Here is a 16,298-nt window from a genome sequence, read left to right as displayed (position 1 = left end):
TCTCCTGTCCCACAGACTGTCCCCTCTGCTGGGGCTGTGGTGACTGTGGGACCCTCAGTCAGACACCACCAGCTCTACAGTGGTTTCTGTAGTGTTTGTTTATGGAGCAGGGAGGCTCCCACCCTGTTTGTGGGGAGCACATGGGTGGCCCATTCTGGCATGGGAAGTGTTTATCTTCAGCAGGGCCTTGACCCCAGTTCCAGGTGTGAGACAAATCCCCACTCTCCTCCTAAATCCCTGTGTAGCATCCAGCTGCCCTTCACCTGCCCCAGCCTGGGTGGACAGCCCTGCCCAGAGCTCAGTGTGCAAGATCTGTTGAATACTTGTAGTGTTCTCTCTCCAGTTCTCTGAGCACAGTATGGAACCATTGCTGAGAGAGGAGAAATTACCTGGGAAGGTGTCTTGGGGGCTGAGTGTGCACCCTGAGAACACCAGACCAGGCTGATTTGGGGCAGAGGGGGTGGCCAATGATGCCATTGTGGCTGCAGTGCCAGCCATGGCATTGACCCCCACCTGAGTGCTGGGCTGGGGGAACTCACGCCTCCCACCCACATGGATGGTGGGCAGGGTGTTGCTGGGCCCTGCTGTGGGGAGAGGAAGGGCAAGAAGAGCCAGGTCTGGCTTTTAAAGTGAAAAATAAAGTTTTTATTCAGTGTTCCATAGTTGATTTATATCAAAGTAATGTCCCATCCCTCCCTGCAGTGTCTGCAGTGGCAGGATGGTTATCAAAGCCAATGCCTGGCTGTACCCAAGCAGATTATTTGCAGTAAGTATTTATAGATTTGTTTTATATGTATATGGTGCATAAACAGCTTTGTGCTCACAGTATAAAATCTCTCTCTATGGAGCTGCAGTCAGAGAATGATCATGGCAGGGGCTGGAGGGGTCGTTCTGCTGCTGCCTCTATGGAAATGGCTCTGGGGCTGCCAGCACTGCACAGAGGAGGGGCTGGCACAGGGCTCCTGGTGTGCCCAGTGCTGGGCACAGACAGCACAGACTGAGAGAACAGCAGTGAAGTGAGCGACTGCCAGGGCAGCCCCCAGCCCTCCCCAGCCCTTTTCCTGCCTGTGCTCCCGGGAGTCGGGGTCAGGCTGGGCTCCGGCAGTCGCCTCCTGGGACGTGTTGGGCTGAAGCAGGGGGGCCAGCAGGCAGGGCTCCTGCAGCTGGGGGCCAGGGCAGCAGCTCACAGGGGCTGGGGCGCGATGATGACGTTGCGGTAGCCCTTGACCCCCGTCAGCTGGTCGCTCTCAAAGTCCACCATCAGCTTCTGCAGCCCCGACAGCCGCGGCATCAGATCCATCCGGAATTTGGCCTCTGCCTGCGGCTCCACCGGCTCCTCACTGTGGGAGAGCAGGGAGTCACTGTGGCCTGTCACCCTCAGAGCCCCTTGTCACCCTCCCAGGGCCCGCAGGACAGTGCTGGGGCTTTGGCAAGCAATGACCTCTGTAGGGAGGCCGAACCCCTTCCCTAGCAAGGTGTAGGGTTGGGATACTCTGAGTCCACAGGGGCCAGCAGAGCCCTGGCTCCTGCTGTGCCCCATGGCTGCCCTGCATGGGGCTCCACACACAGAAATCCACCCCCATGCCACTCCCAACATCCCAGCCAGGTGAAGGGGGAAAAGCTCTTACAGCTCCTTGACCAGCTGCCCCTCGGTGAGGCCGGTGCCCTCCACCACGAACACGCAGCCGTTCAGGGGCACGGAGAGAGGGTTCACCAGGCTGATCTCGGCCACCAGCTTCCGATTCTGCATTGGCTCTCCTAGAATCTGCAAGTAGGAGAGGTTGGACCCCAAGCCCCACTGATCCTGAGGGCCATGGTGCTCCCCTGGCCCCAGAGCTGAGGCAGGACCTTAGGGATGCAGGTCCCAGGGGATGCAGCCCTGCTCAGTGAAGCAGGACCTGCTGTCCAAGCCCTGGGGTAGCCCCCAGAGATCACAGCAATTCATTCCCCTCAAACCAGCCTGGGATGGGACATTGGACCCTTACCCTGATCTTGATTGGTGGATTCTCAACATAAATGTCCCTGACAGCCACGAGGATGTCGCCAGTCTGGTGATCGTTCAGGAGAGCCACCACCTTGATGAGGTTGTCCTGGGTCAGTTTGTCCTTGTACTCCTCATACAGGATGCGCAGGGGCACCCTCTTCTCTGGAAGGGCAGCAGAGAGGGGTCAGCACCCACGGCATCTCCAGCCCAGAACCCACAGTCCTGCACTGGCACCCAGCTGCTGCTGGTATGGTTTGGGTGACGCCTGCACCAGGGGTCCAGAGTGCCAGCCCTTGGCAGCCAGCGTGGCACTGGGAGGCAGCCTGGTCCCTGGCAGCTGCCCTCACTCAGCCCTCAGCCTTGTTCATCTGAAAGTCCTTCAGGGATGGGGCTGTCCAGGGGAAGGACAGGGAAGGAGGCTGAAAGCAGCCAGCTGCAGAACTGCCTGGAACAAGGAGCCCAGAGTGGCTGTGACCATGAGAAATGGAGCCTGACATTCATGAGGCAGGATCTGAAGGGCCATAGCATCAGCTGAGACTGTGGGGAGAGGGACAAGCCTGGCTTCCCATACTGCCACAAAGTGCTGGGGTGCCCTAAAGAATGCAGCCTGGCAAGTCCTGGGGTCTGTATTCTGAGGCAGGAGCTGAGGGTAGAAGTTTCAGAAGCTCATAATTAATGTTTCAGAAAAAATGGTGTTGGGATAACTTTTGCACAGGAATGTTAAGTGCCCCGAGGGCCACAGCACATCTCCCCACTCCCCCATCCAGCCCTGCAAAAGGCTCCAAGTACCAGCTGGTGCTTCTGCCAGCATGAGCAGAGGCACATCCCTCTCCCCTCCGTGGTGGCAAGGGCCAGCACATTCCTCATTCCTGCAAAGCAGCTCAACACCTGGCAGAGCGCCAAGCGCTGCGATTGCAAGAGGGCTGGTGAGGAGCAGGGCTCGGCGCAGGGTAAACATTTCCCTGTTCCAGGACAGCAGATGTGTGGCCTTTCCAAGCCCTGAAGGGTCTCTGCAAACTCACGTAAGCCCAAACTCGTGTTCAAGGACCAGATGGTGATGTTCACGTGTGTGACAAGGGTGAGGGAGGGTCGGGGGCCGTGCCAGGACAGCTCTGCAGCAAACGCCCACCCACGGAGACACCGAGAGCTTCAGCACTGCTGGCCAGGAAACCCAGGGCTGCTCCCTTCCTCCGGCCTGGGACCACGCACTCGGGGCTGAGCTGGGCCAGCTCCACTCTCTCTGGTGTGGGAAGATCCCACCAGAGAGCCCAGCCTAGCCCGAACTCTGAGGGAGAGCAGGAGGGATGCAGAGAAGTGCACAGGGTGTGCCCAGCCTGCTCCCTTGGCAAAACAGCCACAGCAGCAGTGGCTTGCCCAGCTCCAAATGCTTTTCCAGCCTCTGCCTGAGCAATTTCCTCATCCTCTCATAAAGATTAAAAATCTACAGTGGTAGTCAACTAAGGAATAAAGTGGCATTGCCTACCAAGCAGCTGAACACAGGCTGAGCTGACCCCAGCCCTGGTGAAGCATCTCCTTCACCACCAGTGGGTCCCTTACCTGCCCTGGGCTCAATGTCGATGTCCACCGGGTCGGTGAGGCCGCACTGGGGCCCCAGGGTGCCGTTGTGGCTGGCGGCACGGGCACACAGTGTCACCCTGCAGACACGCTCCTCGTCCGTGTTGTTGTTGACCACAGCAAAGACATCGAAGTCGCTGCCCTTGTTGGCACCCTCTGACACCTTGATCCTGAGGTGCAGCCCCTCATCCTCCTCCCCAATGGATTTCTTCTGATGCTCTGCCTTCTCAAACACCGCCCGCTCCTCCTCAGACCCTGAAGAGCACAAAGTTCCTGTGATTCCCTGGAGTGCGGGGAGGGCCTGGCCTGGGCTGTTCTGCCCTGAGCCCTGCAGCCCTCCTGCTCCTGTTGCTTCCCAGCAGCAACAGCCCTCCCTGGAGGCTCCCCCTGAAATCCCCCATACCCTCTGGGTATTTGTAGTTGTGGGTGATGTCCTCCCGGCTGTCCCTGCCGACGCTCTTGGTGCTGATGAACTTCCCCACATCTGAGGAGCGGATGCTCTGCTTCTGCATCCCATCCCCCTGCACCACCCAGTACACCACGTCAGCATTCACCTCGGCGAAGATGAAGGGGATGTCGTACTTGAGCAGCATGTCACCCTCTTTGATGGCTTTGACGGGGGCTGGCCCGCAGCAGTAAACTCCTGCACGGAGCAGAGCCACTGTCACCACTCCAGGGCTCAGCCACAAGGGGTGGCTGTGGTGGGGTGACCCAGCAGTGCCGGGGTGTGAGGAGGGTGGAGTTTCTGTGTGGAGCACGTTGTACCTTCACTCTTCTCCTGAGGGGTCGGGTCCAGCACCTGCCACCCGTCATAGTCACCTCCCAGGTCGGGACGGGTCATCCACGACTCCACCCAGCAGTGGAAGTTCCTGAGAGGAAAACCGGAGTGTTGGGAGTCTCAGCCTCCCCCAGCAGCTGCCAGGCTCTGGAGAAGGGGCAGGCTGAGGTCCTGCTGTGCTGCTCACCAGATCTTGTCCCAGGATTGCCTCTCCTGCTCCCCCCGCTCGTTGACGTAGCGGTCGATGGTCAGGTTGGCGTTGGTGTCATGGGCTGAGTTGTAGTTGGTCACCACCCGACTGGGGATGCCCAGGCACCTCATGACTGTGGGGAGCAGGGCAGGGTGAGACAGGGCCAGGTTCGCTCCACTCCCATCCCACAGAGCCCCAGGTTTGCACAGCTCCTATCCCCTGGAGCCCCAGGTTTGAACAACTCCTGTCCTTCCCTTTGCCTGTGAAAGGTCTGCCTGGGGACTGCTCCCCAGGAGAAGCCAGTTCCCACAGCCACAGTGCACAGGCAAGCAGGCTGGGTGGCACCTGCTCTGACAGCCTGACAGGTTTGATATTGCAGCAAAAAAGGCACAAAAAGCATCTGTGAGAGCTTTGGAGGTAGAGTGTGGGCAGCCGTGCTGAACCCCGGATTTCATCTCCCAGCTGCCTTTCACTGCACAGGGAGCTCCCCAGGGAGCAGGGAGGCAGTTACAGTGCTTCAAAGGAAGGCTATAAACCTCTGCAAGTCGCTGAAAATCCACTTTAGTTTTTTGCTATTTCTCTCCTCTAAAAAGGGTCTTGTCTGTCTGTGACACATCAGTGCACTCACAGGCAGCGTTTTTCTTGGGGCAAAGTTGCACGAGCATATGTGAGTTTCCCAGCGGCAGCAAGTCTGGAATTTTTCTCTTGTTTTTCCCCAGTCTGATTGCCCTGGTGCCATGACATTATTTTGATCTTAGTGGATTCGTGACTTTATTGCAAACTTGGCCTTAAAGCCACTTCCCTCACCCTGGCCTGCCTCAGTCCCTCCCTTGCTGCCTGGCCTGGGAGGCAGTGCTGATTGAAAAACCAGAGCCCTTTTGTATAGTATTTTTCCTCTATTTCCTGACAAATTAGAGTAATAGAGAGCTAATTGCAAAGGAATCATTGCAGGCTGATTGCAGCTCTTCCCTCAGGATGCAGCAACAGGAGTGGACGGGGGGCAGGGGCCGGGGTGGGAGATGAGAGGAGATGAGTGACCCTGTCCTGTGGAGAAGGGGACACCAGAGGAATCTGCTCTCACCAGTGCAAGCCACAGCAGCAAAGACCCAGCACTGGCCATACTTGACTGGCTGGCACCCAAAATTCTTCCACCTCTTGAGAATGTCCACGCTCCCAATCCAGGCCATGGGGCTCATCCCATCGTCGTAGCGATTGTCCCACCGCCCAAAGAGCACCCCCCGGTCCTCGTCATTGCAGTTCACCTGTGGCAGGAGAAAAGGGGGAGGATGGAGGGGCAGGAACAGCCTGGGGAGGGAGGGGAAAAGCCTTTGCCCCGTTCACATGCCCTGGCACCCACATTAGTATCCTGTATCCATGCAAGAGCTCACTGGGATGCGGGTGGACATGGTGCTAATTAGGGATGAATTTTAGAAACACATCCTCCTGCCTGGGAATTTGGGAGTGATTACCCCTGAAATGATCTGTGCCCCATCCCTGCTTTTTGTTTCCTCTAAAAAAGCTCCTACACATACAGGAACAGTAACAGGGAAAGGATGTAAAAGCGAGAGGAAACAGCCCAGAGAAGGAAAATGGTGTGAAACTGGGGGGATGGCAAATGCTGTCTGCCAGAGCTGTAGCTGAGGGTGTTTGCAGCCCAGGGAATGAGGGGTGCTGGGGACAGGGTGCTGGGGACAGGGTGTACCCCAGACTCACCATGGCGCTCACCACCCTGCCGATGTACACGGGGTCATTGCGGCGGGAGCAGTCCCGGTTCTGGTCCCTCAGGTGTTTGGGGTTTATGTCCAGCATCTTGAGGCAGATGGCCAAGACTTCATCCTCAAACTGGTGAGGAGCAGGGAGAAAAGGATGTGTGAGGTCCCCACAGGGGCTCTGCCACCTCTGTCCTCCCTCTCTGGCTCGCTGTGGTGCCCCTGCCAGCAGAACTGCTGGGTACAGGGGTCACATCCCATCAGGGTCCCCTCCCCGGCCAGCATCCCCTGAGTGATGTCCCCACTGTCCCCACTCAGCCTGTGAAGCCTGAGGGTGATCTCCTGCCTACGTACTGGGGCTGGATCTGGTTTCCTGTGACTGCACAGGGGTCAGGGCAGGGACGTGACCTCCTGGAAAATCTATTTCCCATCACGGCTGAGTCACAGCCCTTCCTTGAATTGAGGTGTGGATCCTGTGAAGGCCACGGGCACCCCCACTGCTGCGGGCCCCCAGCCCTTTGCCCAGGGAGGGTGGCTGAACAAGCCCTGTGCCCTGGGGGTGCAGCTCAGGGTGTGAACACTGCCTTATCAGTACCCCTGGCACAATGCCCAGGAATTCATTATCAGGCACCAGCTCCCAGCACAGCAGGGCCACCAGATTAGGGACACATGGCCATGGGGCCCCCAGGAGCCAGGGGGAAACACTCCCCTTGCCTTGCCATGCTTTGAAGTCAGCACATTCCATGTTGGAAATGAAACTCCAGGTTCTTTGACCCATGGCTGGACTCCAAGGTGCTGACAGCATTTGGGGTGCAGGTTGGTGAGAGGCACACACGTGGCACCAGTCCCTGTGTCCTGCAGCACCAGAGCTGCACGGCCAGAGGTCCCAAGGGTCCCAGGGGGGCCTTGCCTGCTCACCTGGCCGAAGTTCCAGGGGATGGAGTAGATGTAATCACAGGTGCCCTGGAAGATGAGCCCATCCTGGGACAGGACGTACTCGCGGCGCTCGTTCTCGTCGCGCATGAACACCGTGTCCTCTGTGGGGACAGCGAGAGATGGGGACAGGGCTCTGCCCCGCACCACCAGCTGCCTGACCCCCTCCCTGCGGATGGAGCCAGTGGGAAATGAGGCACCGGGGGCTGGAACTGCTCATGCCTTAAACAGCTGCTGGGGAATTTCAGCCCAGGTTGATTTAAAGCAATGGGAAAATTGCAGCGGGTTTGTGGTTTGCTTTCCATTCTTTCCCATGTCTCTGTCTTTCCTCCCTTTTATTTAATGGAGATGGATCTCTTCTCAGCAGGGGAGACCTCCCTAGGGGTGCAGTGAGCAGTGGGAGTGGGTGTGCTGGCTCAGCACAGCCAAAGCCATTTCTCTCACAGCAGCTACTGCTGTGGAAATTAACATTTACTGGAACTGTTTGCAGAAGGAAACCCCACATATCCACCCCCAGTGCTCAGCACAGCCCTGGCTGAGCAGAGCTTCCTATGGCCCCTTATCTCTGCAGATCCAGCGTGGGACACTTGAGATCCAGGAAATCAGCCAGTCCAGGGGCAGGGGAAGGACATGGAGAGAGGAAAATCCCAGGGCTGTTGAACCTTACAGCACTGAATCGAACCTCTCCTCTGGGTTTGGCTGCTCAAATTTCACCAGGACACTGATATCCATGTCACTGAGTCCACAGCTGGGTGCCTGGGTGAGGATGGGTGAGAATGGACCCGGTGGGGGTAATTAGGGACAACTGGGGGCAATTAGGGACAACTGGAGGCAATTAGGGACATTTAGAGACTTTTCCCTTGTCCCCTGTCTGGCCAGGAGCTGGTGCCAGGGACTGCCCAGGGTTTCACACCAGCAGCACAGTGGTGAGCTCCCACCATGGTGGGGGCAGCCTGGACAGGCCATTGGGTGTTCGGGGTGGTGGCAAAGGGGCTCTGGGTATTGTAAGGTGGGGATGGTGCTCCTGGCCCTGACCCACTGCAGGAATTGCGTGGAGATGGAAGCAAAGTGAGGCTTTCTGCTTAAACCTTCCTTCAGACCAGGGCTTGGGACACTTGGGATCTGCACTGGGATGAGACCTGTGCAGGGGGATGCCTGGAGAGCACCTTGTGCTTGCCTGAGCCCTGGAATCCCTGCACTCAGAGAGGTGGAAGCCTCACCTGGGTGCCAGGGGTTGAAGAGCAGGATGAAGTCCCCGATCTGGTAGCTGGAGCCCTGGTAGTCGGTGCAGGTCTCCAGGGTCAGGCTGTAGCGGCCGATGCGCGCGTCGGGTGGGGAGCAGAGGGACACAGAGAGGGACTCCCCGTCCTGCTGCTGCACCACGGCACTCCAGCACGACTCCTCGGGGCAGTCACTCATGGCAAAGTGGGACCGGGTTCCTGACGTCTCACTGGGGCACGGCCCTGTAGAAGGAGTAGGTCAGTCAGTCAGCCCTCCCAGTGCTCCAGAGCCCCTGGGAGCCCTGCGTCAACATAGTATTTTCTGAAAAACCCCTTCACTAGGATTTTTCTCCTGAGAAGCCTCAGAAAAGAAATGTAAACAATAATTATCTGACTGCTTAGAATGTAGTCTGGAGGTTGCTTACCTACAGGTGCATCTTTGATTGATTCCATGTGAATTGGTTTTAGTTAATGACCAATCCCAGTCCAGCTGTGTTGGGACTCTGGTAAATCATGGGTTTTTATCATTCATTCTTTTCCAGCCTTTTGTCTATATCCTTTTTCTTTCTTTAGTATAGTTTTAGTATATAATTTCTTTTGATATTATGTTATATGAGATATAATATAATATAATATAATATAATATAATATAATATAATATAATATAATATAATATAATATAATATAAGCCTTCTGAGAGCCTAAAGTCAGATTCTCATCTCTCACCCCATCCTGGAGACCTCACAACACAACAGCCCCGAGCCACGGAGGCTGCACCAAGGGCACCTGCTCCAAGCCCCCCTGCCCTGCGGCTGTCCTAATCTGGAACATTCACCATGCAGTTTATCAGGTGCTGAGGGCACAGAGTAGCCCAGCTGCGGGGAGCTCAGGTTTGTCTCACTGTTTGGGAAGGGACAGACTCGCCCTGTGGAGGCCAGCAGAGCACGGGGATGCTTGCCCTGGTGCCAGGTCTCTGTTCTCAGATGCACCCTCTCCTATCTCTCCTCCCAGCAGCGCTGCTGAGTCCCTGCAGCCACGCACGGAGGCGGCAGAGCCGGGCCATGAGCCCCGGACCCGTCCCCGGCTGCCCCGGTCGGTGTGAGCAGCCCCAGGCGTTGCTGCAAACATCCCGGCGTTAGGGATGACCTCAGTGGCCAAAGCGCCGAGCCTGGGACAGTGTGATCCCTGCCGGCCCCTGCGAGCTGCAGCCACGGCCAAGCCACCTGCACCGAGCCAGCTCCAGAGCCGCGCTCCGAGCGGTGCCGCCCAGCCGGGCCCCGCTCAGCCGGGCCCCGCTCAGCCCGGGCCCTGCACACAGCCCGGCCCTGCACACAGCCCGGCCCTGCACACAGCCCGGCCCCGCTCAGCCCGGCCCTGCACAGCCCGGCCCTGCACAGCCCGGCCCTGCACAACCCGGCCCCGCACAGCCCGGCCCCGCTCAGCCCGGCCCCGCACAGCCCGGCCCCGCACAGCCCGGCCGGCAGCCGAGGCAGCGGTGCCACTGCTGTCCCCTCTCCCCGCCGGAGCACAGCCCCGCTGGGCCCCTGCCAGCCCTCGCCCACAGGCCGGTCACCAAAAATACCCGTGAACTCATGCTAGTGACACAGTTTCTCCTCCCGGGGAGGCTGGGCTGAGTTCACGGCGTCCTCTGGCCAAGAGCCAGCGCTGCCGAGAGCTGGGCAGACACAGGAGCCTGCCGCCTCCTCCTCCTCCTGCTGCTGCTGCCTCCACAGCCCACAACATCCCCCTGGACTCCTGCACCTGAACGGGGCTCTGCCTGCACGGCTACTGCAGAAATACAGCTCTAATTTCACTCTACTCTTCCTTCCCTCTTTCCTGTGGGAGGCAGGATGTGACCTCGGTGGCTTTGCTGTCCCAAACGGAGGGACAGCTCTGGCAGTCCCTGCCTTGACAGGTCCGGCCCCAGTTTGGAATGTGCTGGAGCCGCTGGGGTGGCACTGCCACGTCCCTCTGCGAGCAGCACAGCACCTTTGCCCTCTTTCTGCAGCGCTGGGGCTGGGATCCAGCCCAGAGGAGCCTCTGCCAGCCTGTGCCTGGCCTGGGAGGCTCCTCTGGGCTGTGCCTGTGGCTTCTCCCCCTGCAAAACCAACCCAGGTCTGCCCGGCTGTAGCAGGGCCATGGGGCTGCTGGGGCACCGAGGTGTAGGGTGAAGCTGGGACGTGCTGGGTTTTGTTTTGTCACCAGAGCTTTTGGGATGGAAATAGGAGAGTTTTACTCTGTGAGGAAACTTGGGTGCAGTTTTACTTTGAATTCTGGCCGGGTTGACTCAGCATGGTGCTTCAGCCCCAAAATAGCTCCTGCCTGAGGAATAGTTTCCTCTCCCTTTGCTCTGAGCTGGCGGGGCTGAGCCCCTGCCCTGGCTGTGAGAGCCCAGCCCAGCCCAGCCCCGGCCCGGCCCGGGGTCTGTGCTGGGGGGCTCCCTGGGAGCATTTCCTTTCTCCAGTGTTTGTGTTTCCTGAGCACACCCTGCTCTGGGATGTCTGAGAGCACAGCAGGGCTGGGTGTAAATCCCATCAGAAGTGCTGTGATACCTCTGGATGAAAAGATTCACTGTGCTGATGTTTCTGAGAGGGGCAGGAGGGTTGGGCAGGATCCTGGCCTCAGCCAAGGCACTTGCTGGTGAGCTGGCAGCCCTGTCATGCTCAGCCCTGGGAGGAGGAGAACAGGAAGGAGGTGATGATGCTGGTGGTTTTTTGCTTTATTTATCACTTCTCTTCTTCTCTCACTAAGGAGATGAGTTTCTACCTTTCTTGTTGTGATACAAAAGCTGTGCCCAGCAGCAGGTGAGGAACAGGGACTGTGTGACATGGGGCAGGTGCCGTGGCACAGCCCCCGTGGGAGCACAGCTGAGCATGGGGGCAGGAGCAGAGGTGGTGACACCCCCCAGCCCTCCCTGGCGACACAGGTGTGGCGGCACTCACCGGTCTCGACGTTGAAGGAGAGTTTGTCCACGCCCTCGTCGTAGGCGCGTCCCGAGAAGCGCAGGGTGATGCTGAAGGGCTGTCCCCGCCGCAGCACCAGCTGCCTGCAGCCCATGTCCGCCGTGCGGTGCTCCCGCCCGTTGCGGTCGCAGTGCAGGTCCCACGTCTCCAGCACCAGCTCTGCGGAGGCAGCGGCAGGGACAGGTACAGCTCTGAGCCGGGACACGTCTCACAGCCCCGAGGCTTGGCAAGGAGGGTGGCTGTGCCCATCCCGAGCCCCGGGTTGGGATCTTGGCGAGGTCTCTGAGCCTCCCCCAGCCGCAGTGCCCTGAGCATCTCTCCGGGAGGGCGTGGTGACCGTGCCTCAGCCAGGCCTCCAGCATCTTTACTGTGCTGACAAATTGGTGAGAGCAAGTGCAGATTTGGTGACAGAGGGTGTCTGATGCCCCAGCCATATTCAGGCTGCTCTGCTGGCAGCCCAGGCAGGGCTGTGTGCCAGCCACGAGCAGCCACGTCCCTGCCACCCTGGGCACTGTGCTGAAGTGACGAGATATCCATCATCCCCTGAGGCCACTGACCCCTGACTGCTCTGCAGTGATGTATTCATCACCAGAATAAGCAAAAGCACTCTGTGCAGAGAGCACACAGCAAGTGAGAGACTGGGCAGATGATGGGCACCCAGTGGGCAAGCTGAGGCTCACTGCCCCGTGCCATGGCTCCCCTCAGCCATGCCCTTCCCAGTACCAGCTCTGGTAGTCACCAAGCCCTCCCTGGACAGTGCCTAATGGAAACAGCAGCCCTAGGCTCACTATCCCCAGAGCTAAATGCAAACACTGCTCCTGGCCCTCTGGGCAGGGGACTCTGCAGTATGGCCCAGGGGAGGGCAGTGGGCTTGTCACTGTCCCCAGCACAGTGTGAGAGCTGCTTGAACGGTCCCTAACTAAGGGCAAGGTCCCCACAGCCAGGCCATGGGAGCTGTGAAGTGGGGACAGAGCACAGACAAGCCCCTTCCCTCCCTGCCTCGCCCTCTGTGAGCAGCACAGCCCCGTGCTGTGGAACATGGACTCTACAAGTGGAATCTCATGGCTGACATGGAGCTTCATTGACATGGTTAAGCTTGCTGACAATAAAATAAACAATAAGTGTGTTCAGAGAACAGAATCAGGGCTCCTCCTTGTCCCAGTCGCCCTGGGGTTTTCATCCTCAGCAGATTTAGCAAAAAGCAGATTTCTTCAAGCACAGGTGCCTCCAATCAAACCAAAGGGTGCCAAGAGATGGGTGGGAAGGGGACTGTGGTGCTGCAAGTGGTAGCAGCACCCTGGGCACTCAGGAGCAGGAGCTGCCCAGTGTGTTCAGGACAAGAGGACACAGTGTAAACCTGTGTCGAGGGAAATTTAGACTGGACATTAGGAAAAAACTTTTCACAGAGTGATTGTGCTTTAGAATGTGCTGCCCAGGGAGGTGGTGGAGCCTCTGTCCCTGAGGTATTTAAAAAAAGACTGGATGTGGCACTTAGTGCCAGGGGCTGGTTGATAAGGTGGTGTTAGGTCATAGGTTGGACTTGAGGCTCTTAAAGGTCTTTTCCAACATAGTTAATTCTGTGATTCTGTAGCTGCTCAGCTATGTGTCTGAGTGAGCGTCTGACCCGAGGGACCCGTGTTGGTGTTGCTACAGCAGAGCTGGGAGCCAGGGCAGCCTGAGGCACTGTGGCACGGCAGAGCAGTGAAGCCGTCTCACCTAGAGGGCTGTGTGCCCGCGGGAATCACACAGACCCATTTCCTGGCACTTTGGGGGCAGCTGTGTGGGAGCTGGGGATGTCTCTACCCTGAAGAGCCAAGTGTGCTGGATTCCCGAAACCCAGAATCTCTTTTCCTGCCTGAGCCTCCTGAAATCCCCTCACCCTGTCAGGCACACGCTCCCGGCCCAGCTGTCCCCCTGCTCTGCCGGGAAAGCTTTAAATAGCTCCAAACTTCATTCTAGCGACGCCGGGGCTGGAGGGGAGTCGGGAGGGAGGGAAGGGCACAGACCGGACCCCGCACGGACCCTGCTGGGCTTTGTGTCCCGCTCCAGTCTGTCCGATCCCCACCGCCTTGCCTTGGCTGGTCCGGGACCGGCTGCAGCCCCAGCGAGCCCGGAGCCGCTCGGGACTTCCCGGGACGGGACCGAGCCCGGCACCTGCGGCGTGCGCGCCTCTCCTACCTTCGGCCATGGTGCCGGGCAGTGCTGTCGGTGCCTGTCCCGGTGCCTGTCCCGGTGCCGGTCCCGGTGCCTGTCCCGGTGTTGACCCGGTGCTGTCTCGGTGCCGGTCCCGGTGCTGTCCCGGTGCCTGTCCCGGTGCCTGTCCCGGTGCTGTCCCGGTGCCGGTCCCGGTGCCGGTCCCGGTGCCTGTCCCGGTGCCTGTCCCGGTGTTGACCCGGTGCTGTCCCGGTGCCGGTCCCGGTGCTGTCCCGGTGCTGTCCCGGTGCTGTCCCGGGGCCGCGGGCAGTGCTGCCGGTGCCGGTGCCGGTCCGGGGGAGCTGCCCCTCACCAGCCGCTGTCCGGCCCCACCGCCCGCCCCATTTATCCCGCCCGCCCCCCGCGCACCCCCCGCCTCTCCCCGCGGCCGGGCCGCCGCAGGGAAGAAAGGAAAAACAAAGTTTCCAGGAAACGGGAGGCTTTAGGTCCCACCTATTGAAAGCAACCACCCAAAAGGAAAAAAAAAAAAAAAAAAAAAAAAAAAAAAAAAAAAAAAAGAAAGAAAGAAAAAAAAAAAGCAGCAGCAGCAGGTCCTGGGGCCCCCCGGGTTGGCACCGGCGGAATCTCCCGGGACCCCGCAGCCCTCGGGTTGGAAATGGCCCCGCTGCCGATCAAGAGGAGGGAGAACAAGGGGGCGGAGAGGGGCTGCGCGGCTGTTAGCGAAGCGCCAGGACTCGGGGCTGTTTTCTCCTTATAAAGTTCTTTCCCTCCTCTGGCACCGTCCCCATCCTGGCCGGTCCTGGTGGGGTGCGTTTGACGGGAATTGCATCCCCTTCCCGTAGCTGCATCCCTGAGAGATGGGGTCTGGAGGGAAAACGTGGTGAAAACTTTGCTGCTGGACAGCAGATGTGTTGGAATCAGCACTGGTTGCTCTGGGACGTGGAAGTGTGCACACAGCAGTGACCACCACATTCCCTGGAAGTCCCTGCCCCATGAACTGACCATCCCTCTCCTACCTGGGGGTCCCTGCCTCAGGGTCTTGCCAGTGGTGCCACCTGGGCATGTCCCAGCCCTCCCTGTGTGTCACCCAACGCACCAGAGACCTCCTGTCAGGGACAGGGGGCTGAGACCCCACACCTCCATGGGCTCTTGGGGTCTGGGGGCTCTGCCCTCCCCACACTTGGGGTGGTCCTGGTCAGGGAGCCCCAGCTGTGGGCAGTGCTCTGCTCATGCATGTCAGGGCACTGCACCGGAGGGTCTGCAGAGAGCTGGGCTCCTCCAGCTCTACCAAGGGATTTTTGGCACTGACAGAGTTGGTAAGGTCCAAGCATGCCAAGGGCAGAGTCCAGGAGGAGCCCCATGTGTGGGGGCTCCTGGTGTGTCCTGCTCTGGGGCACATGGCTGGGTTTACAGCAGCACTGCCCCCAGTGCAGCCATGGCTGGGGGAGCCCCATCCTCCATCACCTTCTCTAAGGGAGGTGGGGAGGGATATTGGAGCAGAAGCAGCAAATCCTTGCTGAGAGAAAGCTTGGGACAGCTGGTTTTAATAGAAACAATTCATGTACTACTCCACTGTGGATCTGCATGGGCTGGGGGTGTGCAGGTCATGGTGGGAGCCTTTGCCAAGCGCACAGCCTGTGCCAGCAGGGCCCTCCCCACCCCAGAAAGGTCCATACAGGAACGGTGCTGCCCTGTCAGTGTGCCACTGGCTGGGTCTTGCTCTCCTTGCTCAGATTTCAGAAGAGACTGAAGGTGAAGCCCTCTCCCTCTTCCCAGACCCCTTGGTCCTCGTGGGCAGCACTGGGCTGAGCTCCCATGGATGCAGGGAGGGGTCAGTGGGAGTGAGGGTCCCATGAGCTGCCCCTCTCTCTGAGCATCAGAGCCACAGAAATTGCTGTCCACTGTGACGCCTGCGGAGGGCTGGTGGCCATGGGACCTCACAGCTGGTGTCACCTGCCCCGAGCTGGCCTTGTTCCCAAGGCTGCTTCCTGGGCACAGGAATCTCTGCCCCTGGTGCTGGTGAGTGCCAGTGTGTCAGGGCTGGCGCTGCTGGGTTCGGCTGTGCCTGCACAAGCCCGCTCCTCCTCCTGCACCAGGGTGAACTCTGGCTGCACTCTGCAGCGGAGGTGCACACTTGAGTTAATGTGCGACAAACAGCCAGCAGAGCACCGCCGGCAGGGCAGGGATTGCAAGCAGCCATGTCTCACTCGGCTTGGAAGCACGAGCAGTTTGTGCCGTGAGGGGTGTAGGGTGTGTGGGATGTGTGGGACTGGCAAGCTGGGGTGTCTGGTGCTGGGCAAGGATGGGATTATCTTCTGTCTGGTTTCCTGACAAGCACAGAGTGGGAACCCCTCACAGTACCTGTCCCTGCTCTGGCACCTCGGGCAGAAGTGGCAGGAGACAAAAGCCTGGCTGTCCCCTGGGGCTGTGTCCAGTCAGGACTGTCCCTCAGGGGATATCCAGGCAGCTCTGGGCTCGGTCCCAGCACCTCGCCAAGAGGAAACCTCCCTTGTTTGCAGCTTTAGTGCCCACTTCACTCACCACCTTGTACTGCGGAGGCATCCGTCTGCCCAGGCACTGGAAAATGCCGCCCATGGTAGTCCAGCCACACTGCTGGACTGTTATTTTTACTCTTCTTACTAAGACAGGGTTGCATTAAGAGGGTGTTTGCACTGCTGAAGCCCGGAATAACCCCTCATTTGCAACCCCTCAGTGCAGGATTGCGACTCTCGTCGCCCCCGCCCCTCTCCTGGAGCTGCTTCAAAGCGCGCCGGTGCCTGCAGTGCCGGTGC

The 16,298-nt window shown here is 59.0% G+C and overlaps 1 protein-coding gene across 1 annotated transcript; it reads right to left on the bottom strand.

The window, feature by feature from the left end:
- Positions 1 to 1,141: 1,141 nt before the first annotated feature.
- Positions 1,142 to 13,594, bottom strand: TGM2 (transglutaminase 2). The gene is made up of 12 exons (XM_058036337.1): positions 13,531 to 13,594; positions 11,332 to 11,511; positions 7,155 to 7,273; positions 6,241 to 6,369; positions 5,609 to 5,789; positions 4,525 to 4,660; positions 4,325 to 4,428; positions 3,963 to 4,202; positions 3,542 to 3,814; positions 1,986 to 2,146; positions 1,629 to 1,765; positions 1,142 to 1,340 (listed from the first exon to the last, which is right to left on the bottom strand). The coding sequence occupies exons 1-12, from the start codon at positions 13,538 to 13,540 to the stop codon at positions 1,184 to 1,186; spliced, it is 1,827 nt and encodes a 608-aa protein (XP_057892320.1). The 5' UTR covers positions 13,541 to 13,594; the 3' UTR covers positions 1,142 to 1,183.
- Positions 13,595 to 16,298: the final 2,704 nt, after the last annotated feature.

The sequence above is a fragment of the Melospiza georgiana genome, chromosome 17, assembly GCF_028018845.1.
Source record: "Melospiza georgiana isolate bMelGeo1 chromosome 17, bMelGeo1.pri, whole genome shotgun sequence".
NCBI lineage: Eukaryota > Metazoa > Chordata > Aves > Passeriformes > Passerellidae > Melospiza > Melospiza georgiana.
Note: the sequence above shows the minus strand (reverse complement) of the source record. Positions and strands in the feature narration are given on the sequence as shown.